Source organism: Poecilia mexicana, unplaced genomic scaffold, assembly GCF_051168715.1.
Source record: "Poecilia mexicana isolate PSO_F unplaced genomic scaffold, ASM5116871v1 scaffold_2, whole genome shotgun sequence".
NCBI lineage: Eukaryota > Metazoa > Chordata > Actinopteri > Cyprinodontiformes > Poeciliidae > Poecilia > Poecilia mexicana.
The window spans coordinates 11,506,132-11,533,103 of NW_028263371.1; the positions used below are offsets into that span (position 1 = coordinate 11,506,132).

General features: G+C 41.1%; 1 protein-coding gene across 1 annotated transcript; it reads left to right on the forward strand.

Moving 5' to 3' along the window:
• On the forward strand, positions 1-26,972 carry ints6 (integrator complex subunit 6). Its single transcript, XM_015001438.2, has 18 exons — positions 1-479; positions 629-706; positions 2,491-2,640; positions 9,824-9,913; positions 10,945-11,128; positions 16,278-16,403; positions 16,682-16,833; positions 17,579-17,731; positions 20,358-20,490; positions 21,252-21,346; positions 21,440-21,550; positions 21,642-21,857; positions 22,059-22,185; positions 23,614-23,756; positions 23,845-24,031; positions 24,167-24,535; positions 25,156-25,249; positions 25,500-26,972. The coding sequence occupies exons 1-18, from the start codon at positions 369-371 to the stop codon at positions 25,591-25,593; spliced, it is 2,613 nt and encodes an 870-aa protein (XP_014856924.1). The 5' UTR covers positions 1-368; the 3' UTR covers positions 25,594-26,972.

Here is a 26,972-nt window from a genome sequence, read left to right on the forward strand (position 1 = left end):
TAAAACCAGTGGAGGAGGTACAGCGCATTCAGTGTAGGGAGAAGCAGGGACTCACTCAGAGGGAAAGTTTGTTACTATGAAACTTAGGAATATTTACAAAATATATACAAAATTATCAAAATCCCTCGTGCATCAATAACTTGCCCCAAGGGTGCCAGGTTTTAGGCTTAGTTTTCCCGGAATGGGCTTCTATACTCACTATTCTTACACTTTTTTGAAAGAATGTGTGAGACAGACAGTTAGCCAGCCAGCTAGCTAGCTAGCTAGCTGAGAGGTGAGACAGGCGGCAGGAGAACAAAAGATTTTTTTTGCGTTTTGGCCGGTTGTACTGACACCAAGTCCATGCAGAACGCGTCATTACCATCACAATGCCCGTTTTACTTTTTCTGATAGACACGTCCGCTTCAATGAACCAGCGCACCCATCTGGGCACTACCTATCTGGACATAGCAAAAGGCGCTGTTGAGACTTTTATGAAGGTACTGTAACAACGGGACACATTGATATATCGGGAGATCCCGAGCGAGGGGGGAAATCGCAGTTCAGATCGTCATTGTACTGTTGCAAAGCTCGCCTGTCAAAGCTGATCTCTCGTTAACCGTACATAATTCTTATACTGTTTCCACAGCTCAGAGGGAGAGATCCGGCGAGCCGAGGGGACCGGTATATGTTGGTAAATTTTGAGGACGCTCCGTTCGGGATAAAGGTAGAAATTTGCTTTCGGGTCATGTCCAGCTTTACATCTGTCCTCCCCACCGCTTCACCACGTTGTGATCACTGTGTCAGTCGTGTAGAGAAAATCTTCAGGAGGAGCTTTCATACCCCTTTTAAAACATGGCCGACATTTTGTTTCAGTGTGAGCAGCAAGGAACTCTGGGTGTTATTTATACAGCGAGGTAATATCTGAGGGGGGAGTGAGGAGGAAGAGGAGGGAGTGATAGACTCGTAGCCTACTTGTTTAGAGAAAATTGCCACTCTTTGTCACTGGAGACTGTGCGACTTTATTTGATTCCAAGCCGGTTGCACAACTCTTGTGGAAAAATGGATCAAACTGTAGGGCTGTCAAAGTATTGTTGGCATGCATTTCTTAACAGATTTTTTTCTTTCTTTCTTTTTTTTTTTTAATAAATGTTTTTGGAACAGTTTCACAGAAATGCACAATGAATTTCCAATACAGTCCAGTCAAAAAAGACAATTAGGTTTAATGACAATTTATCTTGAACATAATGCATTTTAGACTGATTCATTTTATGTCAATTTGTAACCCATCTAAAGGGACCACCCGTTTCCCTGTGGATAGTTGACTTTTCTGCAATCCCTCCTCCTGAGCAGGCATGTGGTGACAGTGGAATGGAACAGCTTCTTTTTTAACCAGAAGGAAAACCTCTGTACTCGGTGTGAATCGCTATCTGCTGCGATCAACGGGAAGGCTCAAGAAGACTGAAAGCAACCACAGGAAAAAAAGCAAAAGTACATCAGTTTAACAGCAGAAGTGGCTTTTAGTGGTTCTGCCTGGGAAAGAAAAAAATACCGAAACATATTTACAGGATAAAAACAGCATTAAGACAGTTATTTATGCAGTTTAATCTCTAAAACATTGTTTTATATTCAAGGGGCCTGTTTCTAAAATGATGAGTAAATACAATGTATCTTACGAATTAAGTGAGACTATCAAATAAAAGCGGGAAAACATTAGCAATAAAATATGAAGTGCCTAAAAACTCCTGCAGCTGGGTTAAACTGTGCAACTTTAGGAGCTGTTGTGTTTATTTCTAAGTGGAAGTGATATTTATTCCAACACCAAATGGAATAAATCTGTCAGCATAAGCCTTACTTGCTCACTAAATGTAATGGTAGAGAACTAGTTATTGATTTGTAAATGAAAATATGCCAATGCAATTGTGTGAGTGTGTGTGCGTGCATGCGTGTGTGTGTGTGTGTGTGTGTGGACATCGGAGCCCATTTAATTAGAGAGTATAAAGTTCAGCTGTGAGTAAGAAGTTGATAATAATAAATACATGCAAACAGCATTTATAAAGTAATAGTATAGTCAGTAAGAGGGTGGCTTCAGCAATGTTTTTTTTTTTTAGCTTGAATTTAAATTGTTTCTATAAAAAAAAATCTAATTTTTAAGAGGGGTGAACAAGTTACTTTTTTGCAATTAGTACTAAATTGAGATGGAAAATGTGACTCGGTAAATCTTAAATCCAACATTAGGGCAACTGTTTGCACAATTTCTTTTCATCAGCATAGAGATGGAGAGACGCATCATTAACTTTTTTGGAAATTACAGAAGGACAAAAAAAAAAACTGGCCTAACACAATGCTTTGGGGCACGCCTTTTTGTGACATTCATGTTACAGGAGTGAAGACCGCCGAGTTAAACACACTATTTATAACCTGAAAGAGAATTTAATTTGGATGGCTTCGTCTGAAAGTTTAACAACAACCTTTTTGTTTGTTTGTGTGTTTGTTTGTTTATTTCCAAAGGCCGGATGGAAAGAGAGCCATGCCACTTTCATGACAGAGCTGAGGAACCTCCAAGCAACCGGACTCACAACATTTGGCCAGTCCTTGAGGACAGCTTTTGATTTACTAAATCTCAATAGATTAGTCACTGGGATAGACAACTATGGCCAGGTACGTAGCCTCTGGAGACGAAGAGAGGAAACAAAAGTTCATGTGCAAAAAGCCCACTCATCAGCTCCCCCCTCCCCCCCCCCCTTCAGTCCACATCCTCACCCCAATAGTGCAAGCATCAACAACACGCACACCCTTCTGCCCACACTCACAGTCGAATAACACAACAGCAGCTTAGTTGCAGAGAAAGGGAAGTGACATCTGTTTCTTTCACCGTTAATAAGGTGTTATATTTTCATTTGGAGCCCCCTAATCACTTGTTGGAGTTGTTCTTTTTGGCGAGGCCCAACAAGCATCTTCAAATAGTTTAAAATAAGAATTAGAGCACAAGTTTGAACTTGTGTTTGATTAAAAAATTTAAAAAAAACTTTGAGATCTTGTCCTTTTGGAAGAGGCAGTTGAGTTCAGGTTTCAACCGTCTGACCTTGAAAAAGTCGACTTAGACGATCAAGAACAAACCAGAAATGACCAACTCCGTCATAAACTGGAAACTGCTTAAACACCAGCGGCGCGGTCCACAGTGAATCAAGTTTGGCTGAAATTTTCACACGTGAACGTCTCCTGGAACGCGCTTTATTACGCTCGCAGGAGGATAAGGTGAAGCTGTTTGGTCACAGTGATGGGAAGTGTGTTTGAAGGAGTCAAGGTGATGTTTTGAAACTTGAGAACGCAGTGCCACTTTTCAGGCGTGGCGGCGATGGGCTGCCTTTTCTGCTCTCAGCGGCTCCGTCCTCAGTGGGGTGAGGGAAAAAATATGGGCAACATATTTGCAGCTAAATAAGTTGAGCTATATTCATATTTTTGTATGATTCTAAACCTCGCATGGGAAAGAGACACGCTGCCTTTCTGGCTGATAAATTTGATTTTTTTTTTTTTTTTGACTTTCAAGTCGATGAACTTTCTAAGCTGCTTATCCAGATTTTTAAGCAAGTTTTTTCTAAGGATTTAGGCTCTAATCTATTTGTAAAAACATTCGTTCTATTGCTTTAATGTATATTTTTCAGGCTATGTATACAGCACCAAATTCTTATTCACTTATGTATATTTTGATTCGTCCCAATTAGCTTAAAATCAGTGCAGTTCATGCTCATATAATTCAGTCATGAAGTCAGATTTAGGACGATGCTAATCCGTAAAAGATTACTCATTTCGAGCAAGCATGTGGTGACAGTAGTAAGAAACAACTCATTTGTAGACAGGAAGAAGCCTCCAGACATTTAGTCTGAAGTGTTTTCTTTTTTTCACATTAATCCATAAAATAGTCTTAAAACAAATCCCAAAGTATTCATCCACAAAGGAGGATGAATACTTTGCTCCACAATTCAAGCAGTAATAACAGCGGGGCTTGCTAGTAGAAATGACAGATGTTGTCTCTAAGAAGAGCGGACTCGACTCCCTGCTTCGAGCCCAAATCCTCATCAAGCCAACAGAATCTGGAAGTCATTCAGCTTCAACCGGTGGTGCCAGCTGACATCATCTGTCTAAGATGAGCTGCAGTTCCTCAAAGTAAAGCACTGGGAAGACGGGGGGCAAAAATGGAAAGCGAGGCATTTTTACAGTTTCAGCTTTAGCCCACTGCCTTCCTGTCAGATCGCCTTAAACGCGCGTCCAAGTCTTCTTTCATCGCAACACTTGCCTTGCGGCGCTTCATAGAGATCAGAGAGGCTCTACTTTGACGGCATCATTAGAGAGAACAGCAGCGAAGCAGGTCACAGGATATGCAACACCTCACCATGTGATATTTCTACAGTCAAACGGCCGGCTTTAAAACTTGAACTTCACTTTTCGAGTCATTCTCGGCTTCATGTACAGTTCAGTCCCATAAACTTGGACTCTTGGCGTCAGTAGAGTATTTATTTATTTTTTTAACATCTGTTTTTCCTTCATGGAGATAAGTGCTGAGGACGAATCTGAAACATTTCCTGCGTTTATAGCTGAAAGGAACCTTCCACTTGGTGTAACGCGTCCGTACGCACGGCGCACATTAGACGCTCCGCGGGAGTTTGAATATCGTGCTGGCCGGGGCTGCGGGCGCGCACGCCGGCGAACACAAACGGCAGACACCAAGGTCAGGGTTAGTGTGTTCTGCACCTGTCTGTGGTGACCTCTAACGACCGGTTGGTGTGACTGTAATTATAATTTAATAACCGCCTCCCTCTTCTCTGCCTTTTTGCTACTTAAGGAGGTCATTTGTTAAACAGATGGCACACTGCCACCGCAGTCACTATTACTTTATTATGTCTGTTAGAAAAGAAGTCGCTTATTAAGAGGCTGTAATTACACTGTTGTGTTCTAAGAGGGATCTTTTTTTCATGCTTTTAAAAAGGCAGATCATCCACTAATATTTCCTTTTTTATAACCAGGCAGTGGGGAAGCTTCACCTCACTTGTTTTTGTCCGTTCAACACACACAGATACACTGTTTGTCCTCTATGGTCTGCATAGCTGCTGCTTGTGTTAGTATATGTAGAAGTGCATTTCACATCTTCAGCTTTTTTTTACTTTAATCATTAACTTTTGTTTCCTCCAGGAAAGCGTGTTTTATTTATTTTTTTCCATAAAACAAAGCTGCTAATGGGCACAGTGTGAGATTAAATGAGAACAAGACAGACGCAGGTTTTAGATATAAAACCTGCTTAAATCTTGTTTAAATGCAGACTATTGCTTTTGAGCTTTCATATTTTTTTCATGTTACAATCACATTTGATTTACTTGGATCTTTTTTGGTTAGACATAATTTTTTTGCAGTTGGATTAAAGTCTGGATTTGGACTGAAACACTAAGGGTCCAGTTCAGGGATGCACGATGTAGCAGCACTAACATCGGCATCGATATTGTTCATTTTTTTAACATATCTGTAACTGGTGCCCGATATCAACAACCGATATTTATTCCCATTTTTTGCCCTTTGGTTCTGGAGAGGGAAGTGGAGGACCTTGGTTATGTGGTTCCATATTTTCCAGACTATAAGGTGCACTTATCAAAAAAAAAGAAAAACAACACCTTATATATTGTTCTAGAGTAAAACAGCCCCCTCTAGTGTGTTAAAACATACAGTTTTTCGACTGTGCTTTAAGTGTCTTGTTAATGAGTTAATGCGCCTTATAGTCTGGTTTTTTTATCGGTGCACCCTATAGTGCAGACAATATGGTATTTGTTTCGACATATGATGATGAAGCAACACAGGATTATGGGTAGTTTAACTGAAGCAGTGTTGAAGTCAGTGGTGTCTATTTTTATGTCTTTTCCAAGTTGTCAAAATGGTTAGGAAAATATGTACAATAATCAGTAATAATTGGTCATCGGCCATAAAAGCAATATCGATATATCGGCCCAGATTTTCACATCGCTCCATCCCCAGTCCAGTCAGGTCATTCCCTTTGCTCTGTCCATGTGGTAAAGGTCGTCCAGTTTTCTCCTTGACCTCTGCTGTGTTAACTTGCTTTTCATGATGCTGTTTGCTGACTTCTGATCTCTAACACACCTCTGAGGCGGTGAAGTGTCCTTGGGAAAAACGTTCCCCCTGCCTTGCCTGTTTAATTTTGAACGATTGGTCGATACTTACAAGTGAAGACAACCTTATGTACCTCTTAAAAATCAGCCATTGTCCCCTTTTGCTCAGCCGTAAGAGAGGGCTGTCAACTTTGTTTCACAGGTATTGTTCAGTGTTTTTCAGATTGGAATGTTAAATACGTATTGTGAACTTTTAACGCCAGACATTGTCCATTTATAAGAAAAAAAAAACAAACATGTATCAGCATGTCAAGCTTTTAAAGATTGGCGATTGACCAGAAAACTGCAATCGGTGCACCCCTGGCTACAATGTAGCTGACCACCATCGGCGTGTGAACGGGTGATTGTAGCGTCAGCGTAAAGTCCTGTAGAGTCATCAAGATTAGATGGAGCTCTTTACAAATGCAAACTATTTACCAGAAAAGCCAGTTTGAGATTTTAAAAGCCATGAATCCTCTTTTTTTTCCCCCTTTTGGGGCTTATGCACTACTTTTGTTTTGCCTTATCAAGTGATAAAAAAAAAAAAATCCTAATTTAACCCTCCTGTTAGTTACAGTCAAATTGACCTGTTTTAAAGTTAATTTTTTTTTTAATAGTTGGAAGTACTTTTTCTATTTGTCTTAATAGGTGCACTCTAGATATAAATTGAAAATGTATTAATTTTACACATTTTCTGCCCCCCCAAACCCTCCCCCCCCCCTTTCGTCTACATATCACATGGATACTGTGCGGGTCAATTTGACCCGGCAGTCAAGTTGAAGGGTAAAAAAGATTAAAAAAATGTCCAATTCTATACTTTTCCTTGCAGATAAGAAGCATAATTCACCACACCACACCATACACACACACCACACCACACACATACATGATCACGTGCATGCACTCTCTCTTTACTTCACTAGGAAACTGCGAGAAATCAGGTATTCGTGCAACTTTTGACATGAACCTTTTCTGTTCCCGTGGGCAAACTCCACCCACACTGAGTGGACACTCAGCAGAAGTGGGGGAAATGTAAATACTCTCTGCATTGCTCATTTTTCTTGATTTTAATCAGCGGGTCAATTTGACCCTGAACAATATATGCGTCTCAAGTTCAATTATAAAGATCAGCCCTAGGAAAAAAAAAAATCAAAATGTAATATAACATTTTTACAAAAGATCAATTTCAAGGAAATTATTGTTTTTTTGTGTGTAGGTTTATCGTTGGACATAAAAAAATGAGTAAATTGTTGTCATTGATCCTTTATTTGTGAGAAATAAAAAAAACATCATTGCACAAATATTGATTGAAATTGTTAGTATTGGCGTTAATAACCAGATACAAAAATGTTTTGGATTATTTTTTTGGTTTCTGACACCATTGCATGACTAAACAGTCTCCGGGTCAAATTGACCCAGGAACATTATTGCTGTACCTCAGAAGCGAACATAACAGGAGGGTTACGTTCGCAGGAAAGCGTTCAAGAGGATAAATCCTTCTGCAAGCCACTGCGAGTAGAACACGAGTCTCTTTCACAAGCAGAGACTGAATCAGGGGAATCTTTTCCTTTTTTTTTTTTTTTGAGCAGTCAAACCTGACATGTTGCATCAGCACTCTGACACCAATCATTTCTGTTCTTCTTCAAGCTCAATTTCCCCCCAGCAGCGTTAAATCAAAGCCTAACAAAATGGATGTGTCAGCTTTGTGGTTCAAGCGTTTTCGCTCCACCTCATTCTTTTGTGCTTTTTTTTGTTTAATCTGAACGTTCATAAACTGCCTGAAGTTGTAAGACGTTCAGTGATCCTTAAAGAGCTCCAGAGCACGATAACAAAGGGGACTGAGCCTGCTGGGGGAGTTAATATTGCTCCGGAGTGACTCTGTCTGCAGTAACAAAGAGTCCTCCAGGTTGCCAGGCATCTGCAATGACTCTACCCCTGGGAGAAGAAGAAGAGGGGTTTAGGAGGCAAAGCGGGTAATCCTGACACTGATCAGTTTCCATATGGGGGCCAATCAGAGAGCAGAAGACAAGGACACAGTGAAAGTGATGTCTGGTTCTTACCTGATTATTAAGCCAATGCTTTTTTTTGTTTGTTTTCTTAATCAGTATCTAATGAAAATCTGTTATCTGTATGAACTCATTTATACCTGCTAAATCTGTTGTTAAATACCAGTAAATGTAAAAAAGAGAAAATGTTTTGCATAAGCAAACATTGAAGCAGCAGCAGGAGGAGGGGGAACCCAAGCTTGTGTTCTGTTCTGAGTTTATTGAGGCCCATTATGATCTAAACAGAAAAACAGCCCAGCAGCTATTAAAGCCGAGGGAGCAGATGCGACACGATTGAAATCAAAAATCATTTGGCCATTTAGACCCATTGCTGACTCATTAGCATGCCAAGAAAGTTCCCATTATGAAAGGATTTTGGGGGGGACAGAAATGGAGAAATAACTAGGTTGTCATGGATACCTCCAGCAGAGCAGATTTCGGTCGTCTCGTGCTCTGTTTGCTTTGGGTTACACGGACAGATCCGTCATTCAGCAGCGGACGCGGCCCACAGGTAGAGTCCAGACTGAGCGGTTCCTCTTCCATTAATAATCGCTCTGCCGCCGGTACAGGACGGCCTTTGTGAAGTCCGTGCGACTGCAGCGAGCCGCCGCCGCCTTCGCTGCTGTTTGCTGACAGAACCTGTCAGGCTGCATTGAGGGCTTCACGCAGTTAACTCATGATCCCGAGGCCCCGGCGGAGATCCCGTAAGGCTGATGCGCTGTGATAAATGCAGTCCTGCTCCAGTTTCACGCTCTGTGTGGAGTGCAGATGTCAGGAAATATTCCAGGATCGGGCAGAAAAGAGCTTTCAATACGCTGTCGTTTTGGAGGAAGGAGGGGACAGGAAATGTAGACGTAGATAAATGCAATTCAGACTCGGATTAAACTACAGATGTACATTTATCGGCTTCAGTAAAGGTTAACTTAACGCCATGAAATCAAAGTGATTCTGGCAATGGTTAACAATAGTCACCCCACTGTTGCCAGCTTGGTCACTATATTTTTCAGACAAAAATATCAGCTTTGACCGGAATCTGCTGATCAGGCTTTTCAATCGGTGCACTTTTAATCTAGAGATCAAAGGGGGTTTTTTTGTTTTGTTTTTTTTTGCAAGCTTTTTTTTGCAAGATCATATGATTTGGTGAGTATTTGTCACCATCAGTTTTCACGTCTTATCAGAGATTCTCAATAGGCTTTGGGTCTGGACTTTGACTAGGACATTTTCACACACACATGCCTTGATGTAAACCATTCCATTGCAGTTCTCGTTGTTTTCTCGCTTGTTCTCGTTGTGTGTTCGCCTTGGTTTACAGTAAAGAGCAGCTTTTGTGCCAGGATCTCTCTGTATTTAGCTCCATCCATCTTCTCATCAGCTCTGAACTACTAATTATGTGACTTGTGGCAACTCTGAATACGAACACCTGTCACAATCGTTTGGATTTTCATCTGTATCAAGTGAAAAAACAAGCATTTCCTTCCCACTTCATAGCTGAGCTCTACTTTGTGTCACAAAGTGGCAGTAAAATTCATAGAGGTCTGTGATTGTTACAAACCTTTGCGAGGCGCTCTACATGTCGCTTTGTGCTGCTTGTTGGTGCTTTTCTTCTCGCTCTTTTTAAGGATTTCCCTGCCTCTTTTCTCGTTACAGGGGAGGAACCCTTTCTTCCTTGAACCTGCCATCATAATTGCAATCAGCGATGGCAACAAGTTGACCGGCGGCAGCGGCGTGCAAGACGAGGTCAGTCGGACTTTGTTAATCAGCATCTGAGAGAATTTAGCATGCGGTCTCTGCTGATGGGCGGGGCCTGCAGGAAAGCATCTTTGATCAGGGTTGTTTCTATGGTCATCGGAATCAATTTTATATTTAAAAGTTAACAAAATTGTAGAATGAAGGAGAAATAATTCAACTTTTTGATTTTTAAAATGTAGGGGGGAAAAAGGAGGTGCTCACAATGTTTTTTTTTTATGTGGAACTTCTCTGTAGTTCTTTTTCTACATCGTTATCATCTTACTACATTTTCAAACAAATTTATTCATCAGGCATCTTCAAAATAATTTTGCACAGATGAAGGAGGATATTATCTTAAAATGTACCTTTAAATCTTTAGCTCTCTTGCAAATTCTGAATAAAATAGTCACAGAGATGTATGTATAGATGATCGTGTTTTTGTTGCCTTTAGTGTTCAAAAATGGCAAACATGAAAACGGTTCAGAGATCATAAGCAACAACATGATTGAACTTGCAAATAGAGGTGGATGATTATTACTGGTTATTTCTATGAGGAACATTTTAATCATGAGGAGAAATACCAACAACGTGAATTAATAAGTTAATATAGCTGATTTTTTTTCACTAAAAAGAAAAAAACAAAATATAGACTTATATGAAAATATAATTAAATGTAATTCCTGTGCCTTTCAGTAATATAATAGTAATACCTAATGGAAGGAGCCAGTGTAAGAATTGGTATATTTGAGTTGTGTGTGGTGAAGCGTAGTTGCACCTGATGGTAGTAGTTTGGATGTTAGCTCCTCTGTTTACATGATAAGAAATGAGAAATGTGCTTCATTTTATTTTCTCTTTGTTTTGATAATTGCATGAATAAACAAGGTGGCCTTCAGCGTTTCCAGAACGTTTTTAGTTTCAAAGCTGCCCTTGACAGTCATCAGCAAGTAGAGATGCAGAAATCTGTCCTGATTATTAAAAAAAACAAAAACGTAGTGGAATCTCTCAGATCTCAGCGTGTCGTCATGTCCTCCCCTCTCTAGCTCCATCTGCCTCTGACCACCCCTCTGCCAGGGAGCGAGCTGACCAAGGAGCCTTTTCGCTGGGACCAGCGACTGTTTGCCCTGGTGTTGCGTATCCCCGGCAACGCCTCGGTGGAGCCAGAGCCGCTCGGCGGTGTCCCGCCCGACGATTCTCCCATCACACCCATGTGTGAGGTCACTGGAGGTTGGTGAAGTTCTCATTCACGAGCAGTGCGTCTACTCTGGTGGTTAAAGGATCTGTCCGCTAAGCTTGCTCATGAAAACCAGTTTGCTTGCTGGGCGAGTTTCGTTGAGGTGGCGGCTGAGAGACGATTGTTGTGTTCAAGAGGAGCGTGAGGTTTTCTGAAAGCTCCTGTTTCGGGTGCATCATGGGAGTGTTTTGACAAATGACCTCGGTTTGTCTTGTGCCATTTCTCTTCCGCACCTCCAGACAAAATGATAGCAGCAATAAATCACTCCAAGGCCCCGAAAATAACCAGCCAGGATGTTAATGAAGCTCATCAAGTGTAGAAAACCTTTTAAAGACCATTTAAAAAGTATTAAATGGGCTTTTATTGTTTATTTTATACATTAAAATGTAAATCTGCTTTTGTATTTTTTATTGTTACACAGCATGTGGTATGTTTGCACGGCTTTAGCATCTCTACACGGCCTGCAAAAGTAAAAAAATCTATAGAACTTAAGTAAATTATTTGTAGAAATATTTGTCTATCCTCACTTTATTCCTGATCCCGTTGTTGAACATTCATCCGTCTTTACAGTGCCTTGCAAAAGTGTTGATTCACCTTGAACTTATCCCCATTCTGTCATGCTAAGCCCACAAACTTCAACGTGTTTTAATAGGATTTGATGGATCAACACAGAGGTTGGGAACAATTTGGAAATTATGTGTAGTTTTCATATGTTCAGTTTAAATCTAAAGAGTTTTGACCATTTCAAACCAACTCACTTTACTCTGATGACCCTAAATAAAGATCCATATAGCTAGTTGCCTTCAGAAGTGACTTAATTTCTGAACAGTCTGTCGTACCGCAACAAAAGAAACCCATTTTCCTTCCATTTTGTGTTGGTACATCACAAAATGGCAGAGACATCCATTAAAGTTTGTTTTGGTAAAGAGGTAAAACAACTTGCCACCACTACTTAAGAAAATATTCACATTCGTGTCGTGATACAGGCCTTAAATTTCATCCATAATGGTCTGAAAAAGCTTTAAGTCAGAGTCAGTGAAACCTACAGAAACTCCGTTCTTTCAGTTTCATATTTTTGTAGGCTCCGTGTTGAAAGTGAGAAAAATGAATTCATAGTCTTTTTTTTTTTAGTATTTGTAGTTCACACCTTTTTTAGAAATGGTTTTAAAACACCTAAATTTCCTGGGAAGAAACATTGAATCTTTATATAGAAACTGTATGAAACCCTGAACAAATTCAGTCTGTGCTCATCTTTGTTTAATATTAATTTTAATACCAGTTTATTGCACTCTTGTTTCTTCTCCGGCATTCTCTGAACTGAAAGCTGTCTTTGATTACGGGGATTGGCTCTCCCGGGACGGGTCCAATTTCAAATGACGTCTAGAAAGAACTTTAAATCATGAACCAAACCGTTTGTAGTTTTGGTTGCCGAGTTGCCGGAGCGGCTTTCATGTTGCGGCGCTCAGCTTGTCATAATTCGGTGAAGAGAAGAAGTGAGCCCGGGCCGCACAGCGGAGCACCGGTGGAACAAGCCGGGACAGGCTCCAAGTATTTATAACACTACATCAAAATAGCTGTTTGTTAAACACATCCTGCTGCACAACAGATGAATCATCTGTCAGTGCCAAACGAGAAAAGGGTAATATATTCTGGGCCTTTTTGAAGCTGGAGAAAACGATTCGTCTTGACAGCTGTTTTCTCCTCCAGTTAGGGAGATCCCTGGGCTTCCTCTCAACATGCAACTGCTGTGTTTATAACTTTGCCCGAGGGGGGGGGGATATAAACTCTGCTCAAACATTGTACGTCTTCAGTACCTCCAGCTCAAACCGGCGAGGCAGTAGCACAGCAGTAAGAAAGTGCTTTGTTGAACTGGTGATTAAGGAGAGGAAGATTCCTCCGCCGCCGCTGCAGCTTTGCCCACATGGCAGCTGCTTTAAAGAATATATTCACGCTTTATAGAGGCGGGCTTGTTCCTCCAGCTGGCGGGAGGAACACACCAGAAACGATGCTAGCGGCAGTTTTACAACCCCTGGCAAAAAGTATGGAATCACCAGTCTTGGATGAGCACTCATTCAGACATTTCATGCTGTAAAACAAACTCAGATCAAAAACATGACACAATATTAAGGTCGTTCCAAAGTGCAACTTGTTGGCTTTCAGGAACACTCAAAGAAATGAAGAGAAAACATTGTGGAAGTCAGTGAATGATACTTTTATTGACCAAACACAGGGAAATAAATATGGAATCACTCAATTCTGAGGAAAAAAGTATGGAATCATGAAAAACGCATAAACAAAAGACCATTCAAAATACATCACTAGTATTTAGTTGCACCACCTTTGGCTTTTATAACAGCTTTCAGTCTTTGAGGCATGGACTTGATGAGTGACAAACAGTATTCTGCATCAATTTGGTGCCAACTCTCTTTGATAGCAGTTGCCAGATCAGCTTTGCTGGTTGGACCCTTCTTGTGGACCATTTTTTTCAATCTCCACCACAGGTTTTCAATTGGGTTGAGATCTGGACTATTTGCAGGCCATGACATCGACTGAATGTGTCTTTCTTCAAGGAATGCCTTCACTGTTTTTGCCCGATGGCACGATGCATTGTCATCTTGGAAAATTATTTCATCATCACCAAACATCTGTTCAATTGAAGGGATGAGAAAACTGTCCAAAATGTCAATGTAAACTTGTGCATTGATAGAAGAATTAACCACAGTCATCTCCCCAGTGCCTTTGCCTGACATGCAGCCCCATATCATCAAGGACTGTGGAAATTTGGTTGTTTTCTTCAGGCAGGCCTCTTCATAAATCTCACTGGAACGGCACCAAACAAAAGTTCCAGCATCATCACCTTGTCCAATGCAGATTCTTGACTCATCACTGAAGACAACTTTCATCCAGTCATCCACAGTCCATGATTGCCTCTCCTTAGCCCATTGGAGTCTCGTTCTTTTATGTTTAGGTGTCAATGCTGGTTTTCGTTTAGCTTTCCTGTATTGAAATCCCATCTCCTTTAGGCGATTTCTTACGGTTCGGTCACATACATTGACTCCAACTTCCTCCCATTTATGCTTCATCTGTTTAGTTGTACTTTTTCGGTTTTCAAGACAAATGGCCTTAAGTTGTTTGTCTTGACGCTTTGATGTCTTTCTTGGTCTACCAGTACGCTTGGCTTTAACAACCATTCCATGCTGTTTGTATTTGGTCCATATCTTGGATACAGCTGACTGTGAACAGCCCACATCTTTAGCAACCATGCGTGAAGGGTTACCTTCTTCAAGAAGTTTCACAATCCTCTCTTTTGTTTCAAGGGACATTTCTCTTGTTGGAGCCATGGTTCTCACCACTCCACTTCGTCCAGTAGCCCTCCAAGGTGTCATGACTGCAGGTGTTTTGAACTGCACACTAACGGGCACATCTAATCTGGGGCAGGTGTCCATTTAGGGAAAGGAAATAGACTGGGTGTGTCCTTTTTTTTCTACCTCCAATTTGAGTGATTCCACACTTTTTTCCTCAGAATTGAGTGATTCCATATTTATTTCCCTGTGCTTGGTCAATAAAAGTATCATTCACTGACTTCCACAATATTTTCTCTTCATTTCTTTGAGTGTTCCTGAAAGCCAACAAGTTGCACTTTGGAACGACCTTAATATTGTATCATGTTTTTGATCTGAGTTTGTTTTACAGCATGAAATGTCTGAATGAGTGCTCATCCAAGACTGGTGATTCCATACTTTTTGCCAGGGGTTGTAAGATGAGCACAGTCAGAGAGAGAGAGAGGGGGAGAACTGCGGGGTACCGCACGGCGCTCTGAATCCAGAACATGACACGGCTCCATTGTCAGTGACGGCGCGCGGCGCTCATGCCGCCTGCCCGTTACTGCTGATGGCAGAGCTGACACAAAGCCACAGGCGAGTGAAAAGGGAAGTGAATGGGTGCACAGAGGGGTCACTAAAGGTGAAGCGAGAGGCTGTAACTGATGAGAAGGTCAACTTTGATTGATCACTTTACTTTTTTTTAATCTGAATTGTGGCCTTGTGAGAAAACTGATATGAAAAATGGTTTAAGATGTATTCAAAGCTTATCATGGCACCAATTCTTCCGTACGCTCTAGGGGTGCATTGATGAATCGTTCCCGGTTTATTTAGTTTTGGGTAACCAGCAATCGGCCGATGCTTAAACATTGGTCTAAACATCAGCCGCTAGCTGCTTTCCCATTCACCATAAAATTGCACAAATTGGAATTCTGAAAATAAATTGGCTTAATAGAAACGCGCCAACTGGGAAAACATGTTTTTGATCACCCCGTGTACGGAGGCCTCTGTCCACAATGTGGCTGTCAAAGGTTGAGCCTAAAGATCCTTAAAGAAAAAGATCAAAGTTTTTGCGATAGGATGACGTAAATTTTTTTAGCCGCATCAAAGTTTGTGTATTTCTCAAAACTTAAATAGAAACGCGCACTGGCCTCTTGGACGTCTCGCAGCGTCACAGAGTTCAGCAACAGTTGAGTTTGCCTAGTTCGATATCAGTCCATCATTTATGTTGCTGGGCTAACACATAAGTGCAAATAGCTAAAAGATGGGCGTGATGCTGTTTGCGTCAAACACAGAAATGAAGTGGAGAAAATCTGAAGAGCCCGTTTTGCCTAATGAAGCGGTGAACCAGGAACAAGTGCTGATGTTGTGTAATTAGGTGTGAGCTGGTATGAATTTCTCAAGGTGTGATGGCCTTGATTTACAAGACGGTGAACAAGTTTGATTTCTGTTTGTCAGTTTACTGGTAGTCGGAGAAACATTTACTGGGACGGTACTGGAAAAGTTCAGGAACCATCCGACTAAGAGCTTCAAGAAACTTTCCAGCAACGATCTTTGGTTATCTCTGGATTCACTCTGTTGCTTAGCAACAGATTGATCGTGTTTCACATTGATTCTTTTCATGGGTTCGTAATCGATGTTGTGTCTTGTGCAATTCTATGTTTAGCAGAAAAAAAACCTACGAATGACTAAAACGAGACTAAATATTGCGTTAGCTTTAATCAAGCTAGCCAAGATGTCCTGTTTGAGCCTTCATAGTTTAACTTTGAACTTTTTCACTGACCTGAAGTCGACGCTAACCTGTGTGTTCTGTGTGTTGCAGGCCGTTCCTACAGTGTTTTTTCCCAGCGCATGTTGAATCAGTGTTTGGAGTCTCTCGTGCAGAAAATCCAAAGCGGCGTGGTGATAAACTTCGAAAAGACCGGACCTGACCCCCCTCCACTAGAAGGTACGTTTCTGTGAAATCTGTCTCCGACGAAAGAAGAAGAAGAAGAAACCTCCTTGACATCTGCTGTGCTGCGTTTGTTTGATAAAACGAGAAGCTTTTTTGCCTTCTCCCGCTCACCTTTTTTAATCCGCTGAGCTGAATTCATTAGGACAAACCTCCCACCTTCATGGTTAATCGCTAACACGCATATCAGAACTGTTCAGTCGTCTCATTCCTCCAGAAACCTTTCTGCCTGGGTTCGCCGACGGGTGAACCTTTCTCTCTCCGTTTTTGAGCAGACGCTCCAGCCGAGGCGCTGAAATCCGGCCTGCAGCCTTGGCACTGCTGTCACAAGCTCATCTACGTACGACCCAACCCTAAAACCGGCGTCCCCATCGGTCACTGGCCCATCCCTGAGGCCTTCTGGCCAGACCAGAACTCTCCAACACTAGTAAGAGAGACACAAACATAGTATATAGATCATTTTTTTCCACTAAAACATGATTTTCACTTATTTATGCATACTTCTTCAGCATAAAGTATCCATGCCTCTTAAGCTTAATGTGATGCTCTGTTAAAACACCAGTGATTTTTCCTGGGATTTTATTGGAACAAAAAGTCGCGTATTATTAGGATGCAAGAGCGTTTTTCTAGGCTCTTTTCTAATGCACATCTAAAAGTGTGAGTCATTTGTATGCAGCTTCCTTTATTTTACTTTACTAAATAAAAAAAAAGAAAAAGAAAATAATTAAAAGGTGCCGTTAATGATTTCCATCTCTAGATCTCTAAAGTTAATTGAAGCAAACCCCAAAACATTTGCACCTTTAATAATAAAGATAGAAGTTAAAAGCATTGAATTGAATCAAGCCTTGATTTTAACTTCAGTCTTTCAGATTTTACTACTACTACCACTTCACTTACTATTTTGTGTTGATCTGTTGCATAAAATTTGATAAAAAATACACAGAATTTTGTGATCGTCACAAAATGTGGATACTTTTTTCCAGATGGTAAGTAGAAATGATCACTTGTGTATCAGTGGTGGGGAAAGCTGTATAATCCTCCTCCATAGTTGCTGATATCCTAGTTTAAGCAGTAGACTAAATATTCCTTAAAAAGGTAAAAGTGTGTGCTGTTTTTATCCATAAAAATAGCAATAATAATAATAATAATCTGTCATTTGTAATCCGGCACAGCCGCCCCGCTCGGCCCACCCCCAGGTCCGGTTCTCCTGTGCGGACGCCGAGCCCATGGTGATCGACAAGGTGCCCTTCGACAAGTACGAGCTGGAGCCTTCGCCGCTCACGCAGTACATTCTGGAGAGGAAATCCCCTCACACCTGCTGGCAGGTACGCCTCAGAAAGCTGCTCTCCGAGAGGAGAGAATTGTATTCCTAAGAACGCTGCTGGACTGCTGGGAATCTTTCTTTTAAGGTTTTAAATCTCAATTAAGTCCAGATACCAATTTGCTCTGATTGTGCAAACTGAATGGCTTGGTAGTTGTTCTTTGTGAGAAGTTTCAGACTTTATTTCAGCTGATCAGTGACAAAAACCGTGTGTGAGAGCGCCGTCTTAAAGGTTGGCTGTTGCTGTTTGTTTTTCCACAATTCATACCAAAACACTGGATAATTGCAGGCTGCGACTGGTCCAACTGGACACTGGGAAAGTGAAAGAATTTGAGCTCAGTTTGCTGTCGGCTGTTGTCACCTGTCAGGCCAAGAAACTGAAGCATCCTCTTCAGAGTTATTGTGTGGGTAAAGCTATCTGCAGAAACACACGTTCCCTGAGGAAGAGACGGGGAGGAATTCACTCCGATCACCGCGAGAGAGTTTTTGCCAACCAGTGCATTTAGCACGGCTCTGCATAAATGAGAACATTTCTTCCAAATACACATGGAGTGTTATCTTTTAGTTATCCTTATAACATGTTTTTTATTATCAGTGTAGCTTGTCATGATGTTTAAAGAGGGGCAGAAAAAGCAGATGTGGTGGATTAGCAGCTGATTACGTGCTTCTGAGAAATATCGTCTCTGCTGCCCAGAAATTTCTCCGTCACACAGCTGTAGTGTCTTCAGTCAGAGGCCTTTTCACATTCATTGCAAGACGGACTGCTACCACAATGACTCTTTGAAGACGACTTACAAGGTTTAATTTCCTTTGGGAATAATTACGTATTTTTTTCAACTGAATTGAATTTAACTTGTTTTTGTTTTTTTTTGCAACAGTATTAACAAATGCATTTCAATTAACTCTTAAAGCAAAATTAGCATATTTTACTGAATATTGTAAAACCAGGCCTGTTGCACCATTTAATTGTTTCACTTGTTGCATTGTCTTGCAACATATTCACACCTGACTGTGGGATAGACCAACATAAAGATGTGCATAATTGTGGATCGAAAATAACGTACAATTTAGCACGGGAAAAAAAATCTGAAAAGTGTTTGGTGCATTTTTATTAAACAGCTATACATATGGATGGAGACTATTACTACTACTACTTGTTTTAGGTTTATTCCACAATAAATACAAAAACTGAGTAACGTGTTAAAGTCAGTTTTATTTGTGTAACACATTTCAACAAGGCAGTTCAATGTGCTTCACATGACAATTAAATTATTAAAATGGGATTTTTAATAATTTAATCTTATTTATATAAGACTTGCACAAAAAGAAAATACATTAATATTGAAATAATGCATTATTTATTTTTTATTAACTATACTTTTCCCTAAAAGGTTTTTAAGAAAACATGCATTTTTGCAATATAATTTTCCATTAACTTTAAATGTTCAATTGAAGAAAAAACAAACAAAAAAATGTTCTGTTAAAATTTTAAACAAATTTTTTTACATTCTGAACTGGAAAAAGAACAAATCTGTTTTAGCTAAACTGAAGGCAAAAAAAAAAAAAAAATGCCTCTTTGGATTGTAAAGGTTTTTTTTTTTTTTTTTCACAACACTTCTCGTGTTGTAAAACATTTTGGCAGCATTTATTAGTCTTAAAAATTACGCTCAACTTTGTGATGACCTGTCACATAAAATCTCAGCAGATTACCCTGAACGTTGTGGCTTCAACTTCAAGAGTGAAAAGCGTTTCATGTGGAAATGACCGGTGTGTCGCATCATTTCCTCTCTCGGCGTCACGATCTGCGCGACGCGAAGCCGAGGGGGTAGAAGCTGACGGATGAGTCTGCTGAGAACAGAAGGCAGAGATGAGAAACTGTGAGCTGTCACACGTCCGGTCGTGTGTGTGTGTGTGTGTGTGTGTGTGTGTGTGTGTGTGTGTGTGTGTGTGTGTGTGTGTGTGTGTGTGTGTGTGTGTGTGTGTGTGTGTGCTCCCAAATGGATCAAAGTTTGACAGCGGCAGCCGGACTGTCACACACGGGGAAAAGTCAGATTGTTTGTTTTTTTTTGTTTTTTTCCTGCCGTCAGCACACCTGTCCAGAAATTGCACTGGAAAATATTCAGGAGTTTTGCTAAACCACCGTATTTATTTACAGAAGCCTCTCACTGGGTCTGATGTTGACTGAATTTAAATGGACCAAACAATAAACACGGGGAGGAAATGAGCTTAAGCAGACACAGAGGATTGGATTTAAAAAAAAAAGAAAATCTTCTGATTATTAAAAATGTTTCCTGACGTGAATAGTTTGGAGCCAGATGTTCCATCTCCAGACTCCTGTCCTGTTCACCCACATTGACTTTCTTCCAGGATTTTTCTGAAACAAACACTTTTAAAGAGGACTTCTTTTAAAGAGACAGCAGCCTTTTCTTTTAATCCTGATACATTTAAGTTACTCTTAGACATTTATTTCTAGCCTGCAGACGTCCTAATGTGTTTTAATTATTATATATTTAGACTTAATGGAGCAATTTACCAATGTAACATCCTTTTGTACTTCAGTCTTTTGTTTGCCGATCCGAGTTCAAATGTCGCTGCTGATTTACTGATCGGTTTCTGTTTGCTTTTTGCAGGTGTTTGTAAGTAACAGTGCCAAGTACAGTGACCTGGGTCAACCTTTTGGCTACCTAAAGGCTAGCACAGCTCTCAACTGCGTCAACCTGTTTGTAATGCCCTACAACTACCCCGTCCTCCTGCCACTTCTGGGTAAGACTCGGCTCCACGCGTTTTCATTTTTACCTCAAGAAATTTCCAGAGTGAAACTCTGGCTGAGCATTGCACGATTTCTAAAGTTTTAAAAATAGATGTAATAGAAAAATCCAGAGTTTAGCTATTGCTAAATTATTGGGCTGGGAAACTATATGGATATATCAACATGTCATATGAGAAAATTTAGCCATCCTCTATTTGAATTGGGGTTTTTTTTTTATGTTTTTCTTTATATCAAAACTAAAGAAATGGTCACATTCATCAGATTTTTCATTCAACAACTTAAGCATGTCTTTGTACAATATTAGAAGTACCTTAAAAGATGCAAATAAATCTTCAATTAATTGATTAATGACTTCGATGTTGGTTTGTGAGAAGACAAAGCAGGATAATTACTGAGTGTTTGCGAAGATTAGAAGAAAATGTCAAAGTTGAATATGTAATTCTTATTTGTAAAAATATTTTTTTGTTTATACAGCTATTCCCAACTAAAAATATATATATATGTTTTTAGTTGGGAATGGTATTTTTTTTAAATGCGTAATTAAAAGCACAAGACGAATAAAGGTATTCGTTCCCATGACGAGTTCATGGTAACGTCTGAGCTCTTTGGCAGCTTTATTTAGAAATACCAGTTAGAAAATGTATTTAATCCATTTTGAACAAGTTATTATGGGGTTATGAGATAACGCTGCAGTAGCAACAACAGTGGTACTTTATGTGTGTAACATTGTTTCGATGTTGTGCTTCTCTGGCAGACGACTTGATTAAAGTGCACAAGTTCAAGCCCACTCTGAAATGGCGGCAGTCCTTTGAGAACTACCTGAAGACCATGCCTCCGTATTATATCGGGGTAAGTCGATTCGGACTAAACTGAATTATTACTTCATTTTTTGAAACAAAAGAAATAAATAATGTTCCCTTTTCTTTCTTTATTGTCGCTCAGTCCCTCAGAAAGGCGCTGAGGATAATGGGCGCGCCGAACCTCCTGGCCGAGAACATGGAGTACGGTCTGAGCTACAGCGTCGTGTCCTACCTGAAGAAGCTCAGTCAGCAGGTTTGACGACTCAGTAATTTTACATTCCTCTGTTACTCCTTTGCAATGACTTTGTTAAAAATAACTTCTTTTTTTTTTGTCACGTTGCCAGACAAAAATCGAGTACGACCGCCTGATCGCCTCGATCGGGAAGAAACTCGCTCTGGAGCCTGGCATCAAGGTGCGATGGCGGGGCGGCGGCATCTCGCTGGCGCAGAGACGGGACTTCATCCAGCAGCTGCAGAGTCTCACAGGAGAGGCTCCCGCTCCCACTCTGGAGCTCAACCCCAAAGAGTTTCAGGGCTTCCACCTGGCTCTGCTCAACAAAGTAAGAAAGGATGGATAAAATACAGCAGGGCTGTTTTTGTTTTTAGCATCCTCTGTGATTCTCCTCACATCCCTGAGTGTCCTCCCTCGTAGAACAGCATTTTAAAGCTGCTTTTTTTTTTTTTTTTTTTTTAAGTGCTGGTTGTATTTTTTATCTCTCACTCTTCTCTTTGCCATCCTTTCTTACCTTGCGCCTCCTCAGGGTCTGAAGCCTCAGAGCTTTAGAAATCCCTACGACATCCCACGCAGCCACTTGCTCGATCAGCTCAGCCGAATGAGGAGGAACCTGCTCAACACCACCGTCTGCACCTTACGAGGGCAGGACTCCGGTATGTTGTCTGTGGAGACGGGACTTTCATGTTACTGTAAAATGCACCGATCTGAACTTTGGGGCCAGTCTTCTGTTTTAGTAAAGATTTCACCTGATGATGCGACGTTTGGCCAATTTCTCTTCAAGAACTATAATCGGGGTGTCCGCACATCCTTAAGATGTTTAAATTCATTAGAGTTGACCCTAAATTTGTTAATCACAGGTGTATTTTATCTTGTATATTCTGTGTAATATATTTTTCTCAGCCAAACGTTTGAGTCGTGCACAGACATCTTCATTACATTCCCTTGAGTTTAACTAGCCGCTGTAGTCTTGCTTGCTGGCTAGCTTTTTTTGGATCTATCATAGGTAAATAAGTTCATCATTAATTGACTGGACGATGCTGTATAATGCTACGGAGATTTTCTGCAAATAAAGCTTAGCACTACAATAGAAAATATGCAATTTTCTTTTGTATATTCCTGTCGTAATACAGGTCTTAAATTTCATCCATAATGGTCTTAAAAAGTCTTAAATTTGAGATGGTGAAACCTGCAGAAACCCTGGTAACATAAAATTATACAACATCATTTTATTTTATTTTATTTTATTTTTTTCAGTCGTACTGTCTCAAGTGATCTTTCATTGATAATTAATACAAAATTCAAATTTCCAAACTAATGAGTTACAACAACATTTAATTTCCTTTTTGGATCAGTAGTTTTGAATTTGTATGTTCAAATTTGCGTATTTGTATATAAGGATTTTGTATATTATTTTGGTGAATTTATATCCTCATTCTAACTATAAACAGTGTTTCCATCAATATGCTCATTTTGAAGTATCCCATTTGAAAAGGCTGACGGAAATTTCCCCAACAAGTTTTTGAGCTCAATTGAGTTGTTCCCGTTTATTATAGCCATGCGCAACATCAACTTCTGACAAAATTATGCTTTGTGCAACCTGTTTGATTCGCTCCAAACCAGTAGACGAAAACACATCTAATTTGCATTTTCTTTTTTGCGACATTTTAAGTCTATCCAAAAGTCGCATGACAATTGTACGTAAACATGTGAGGTTTTCAAAATGTTGCCATTAAGTTCCAAGAAAGCCAGAGGTTGAAAGCTTGAAATAATTAAACATATTTAGCCTTCCCGCTGTCAGACTTGCTCTCTCTCACTCACCTGCAGCCTGAATGACGGACAACATAGAAACGGATTTATTTTCCAATGACAAACTTTGAGTTTCTTAAGGGCATCTGCACCAAAAAGTCTTGTTTATACTAGAAGGTTGCAGGGCATAGGGGATGTAGCGTTCATCTTCTGGAAAAATAAGTTTCCGACGAGCTGAAAATTGGTCATCAGACTATTCCTCAGAGGATTTCTGCTGCAAATAAACTGAAAATTAAATTAAAACTTAATTTGTCCTCTGCTCGTGTTGTTTCCAGACCAGCTCCACAGCGTGCCAATCGCCCAGATGGGAAACTACCAAGACTTCCTTAAATCTGCCCCCCAGCCACTCCGAGACGCAGATCCCGAACAGCCGAAGCGTTTGCACACGTTCGGAAACCCCTTCAAACTGGACAAGAAGGTGCGCCTCGCCCCGTTCACGTCAGCCTTTACGTAGAAGGGAAGAGTACTTCCTAAAGTAAAATGCAACCACTCGATTTCCCTCGCAGGGCATGATGATCGACGAGGCGGACGAGTTCGTGACCGGCCCGCAGAACAAGGGCAAGCGACCGGGAGAAAGCAGCAACATGCCGGGCGGCGGTCCCAAGAGACGGCGCTGCATGTCGCCCCTGCTGCGTCTGGGCCGGGCCTACACGCCTCCGGTGACGCCGCCCGCCAGCCCACGGCACTCGACAGGTCAAATCCGCGGTCTTTCCTTCAAAATAGATGAAAATGGACGAGCAGATCAGCTTTCCGTCGCCTCATCGACGTTTTCTCACAGCTAAACCTGATCGATAACTGATCCTATCTCCTAACTCTCTCACCCCGTAGATATGGACTTAAATGACGGCGCGCCAGAACCTGAGCTGATAATCAACCACCTGAATCAGAACCACTACAGCCCTGACACAAACTCCGACCCCGAGGTGGACCACCCGTCGGGGCCCGCCGACCTCCAGGAGAACCACACCACCGCCGACCCGCAGCTTCTCCGGCACAAGGACGAGGAGGAGAACGGGGTGCCTGGGTCGTGCGAGCCGCCGGGCGGCGAGGGAGGAGTGGAGATGGTGCTGATGGAGGACCAGACGACCCGCTTCCTGTCGCCCGCCGCCCTGAAGAAGCACATTCATGGCGAGACGACGAAGGTCAACAACGAGCTGAGGGTGCTGATCACCAAGGAGATCAGAAAACCTGGCAGACGTACGTACATGTGGGGGATCAGGACTGGTCATGCAGAAATGGTGGCCGACAGACCGTGAGCACATTATTAGAAAGTTTAGTGGAAGGAAAATGTGCGGTTGAAACAAATGCCAAATTACTGTTTTTGTCAAGCTGTAAGTCATTGTTATTAACAGAAATGAACACTTGAAACATATCACTCAGGCGATAAAGCTTCTCTTTTTAAATTGAATTTCTGAAATAAATGACATTTTTAATTCTTTTCTCATTTATTGATATGCGCTTGTAGACATGAGCACGTTTCAGGTGAGCAGAAATGTCCTTGTAGCTTTTTCCTGACTTACAGTCAACAGCCAATTTTAATATTTGGTTAGCATGTTCTCTTGTTTTTCCAATTTTGAAGAGTGGCTTGGAGAAATGGGCCTCAGTGTCACGTTTATACTTTAGTGAAAGATAAATTGTATCTAGTTAGGACAGGAAGAGAGGCAGTGTGTGATTCATAACTGTAGGGGGCGCTGTAGCTTTTCCTGATCTATCTAAGCAGTTGAGCATGACTTAAATCATTATTCAATTAATAACAGGATTAAGTTTTTCTCTTTAAGGAGTTGGGTTGAAGGAACTTTGCCTTTCTTGTGTTTCAGACTACGAGAAGATCTTCGTCCTCTTGAAGCAGATCCAGGGAACGCTGGACACTCGGCTCATTTTCCTCCAAAACATCATCAAAGAGGCCGCCAGGTAGCAGAGCTGCACTTCTTCTCACAGCCCAGAGTGATAATTAGAGCTATAAGTAGATTCTTTTACCAACGTTAAAACCACCGGCACTCGTCAGCCACTTTAAATTCTCATTAACTCGAACAAACCAAACACAACTCAGCTGCTCTAAGCTTTTAGTCATCGAAAAACATCTAGTTTAGCTTTCAGTAGGTGTAAACGACGTTGAAAATGTAAACTTTAATTTTTTTTTTTTTTTTTTTCATCGTCAAAGGTTTAAGAAGAGAGTTCTCATCGAGCAGCTGGAAAACTTCCTCGAGGAAATCCACAACCGATCCAACACCATGAACCACGTGGACATGCTCTGAGACCAACTCAAACTGCACAGACTAATAATAATAACAATAATAATAATAAAACCCTCCGCATCCCTGTGGAAACAACCACTCCCCCCCTCCTCAACCAAGACCCAAAGACGAGACGCAGCGGAGTCCGGGATCTGGAATACCGAGGGATCCCCGGTTTGACATTTAATCTACAGGGCCGGGTATCAAGACGGGAGCGATCGCATCTCATGACCCGGGTGGAGTTGAAGACTTTTTTTTTTTTTTTGTCCCAGGGAGGATCTGATGATGATGATGAGTGTGATGTTCAGATGTTCAGTTGTTTTTTTTTTTCCTGTGAAGATGTGGCGGACAGAGTTCAGTCTGAGCGTTGCGTGTTTCCAGATATCTCAGGGTCGTAAGGGATCCAGTGAAGATGTTTTTTTTGTTTTTTTTTTTCCTTCCACAATAATTTCTTTTCCATCATCTTCCCCCACCGCAACGTAGTAGGTATTACTCTCTTACATGAGAGGAAATCCGATTTGTTCCAATCGAATTTCTACACTCCACCGACCAGAGGCACTCCGCTCCTCGGCTCTCGAACAGACAGAATCTGATTTCAAGGTCACCGTAGTCGATTATCGACGTAATGATTTAGGTGTCGGACGAAGTCGGCGGTTTTCAAGGATCCTTTAAACCTAGAAAGGTTTGTTCTGCGAAGCAGAGTTACAGCAAACTAAATGCAAAGGTAGGTCATGAAAACAGGGACAAAAAGCTCAGGAACCGTCATTAATGCATCAGCGTCAGCAATAACATCGAGTCCCCCTCCCCCACCTATTTATTTAAGCCCCGAAAGGGCTGATATGCAACGTGAGCTGGAAGCGATGATGAAGAGGGGTCTTGGTTCCTGCCAAATTACTGAACAAACCCCCATCAACTACCCCCTTCTCCCCCTGTCGGCCACTGATCTCAAACCAACTTCGTCACTTCACCGCAATTGCACTTGTGTAAATTTGAGAATTATTATTTAATGTAATTTAAAAGAGGAAAAAAAACGTTGTTGTTGTTGCAATTTCTGAGAAAGAATGGGAATCCATATTCGGCGTTCTCAAATGTACACAAACTGACCCTTGTTTTGGGTCCAGAGGTCAAAAGTTGATTTCCGAATCCAGTGGCTCCCCTCTTCCTCTGCAAACTCTCCCCGGATAGGGACCAAAATCTGCCATACTTGTCTTCTATGTGTGAAGAGGCCGCTACCAAAAGAGTATTTTGAATACACTGTAAAGATGTAAATAACCCTAGAGTACTATTTAAAAGAAAAACAGAAATGTTCAGTGGAAAAAATGGCCTTTTTGTAAGTATTTCCATAAATAAAGTTTCTATTTTACACTGTGAAGGGCCATGTAAATAAAGTGTTCCATAAA

What these genes read in the sequence shown, in the direction of transcription:
- ints6 (XM_015001438.2), top strand. Translation starts at nt 369, where the DNA reads ATGCCCGTTTTACTTTTTCTGATAGACACGTCCGCTTCAATGAACCAG. An exon ending in CGTCCTCCTGCCACTTCTGG is followed by an intron (nt 20,491 to 21,251) that starts GTAAGACTCGGC and finishes CTTCTCTGGCAG; the next exon opens with ACGACTTGATTAAAGTGCAC. An exon ending in TGCCTCCGTATTATATCGGG is followed by an intron (nt 21,347 to 21,439) that starts GTAAGTCGATTC and finishes ATTGTCGCTCAG; the next exon opens with TCCCTCAGAAAGGCGCTGAG.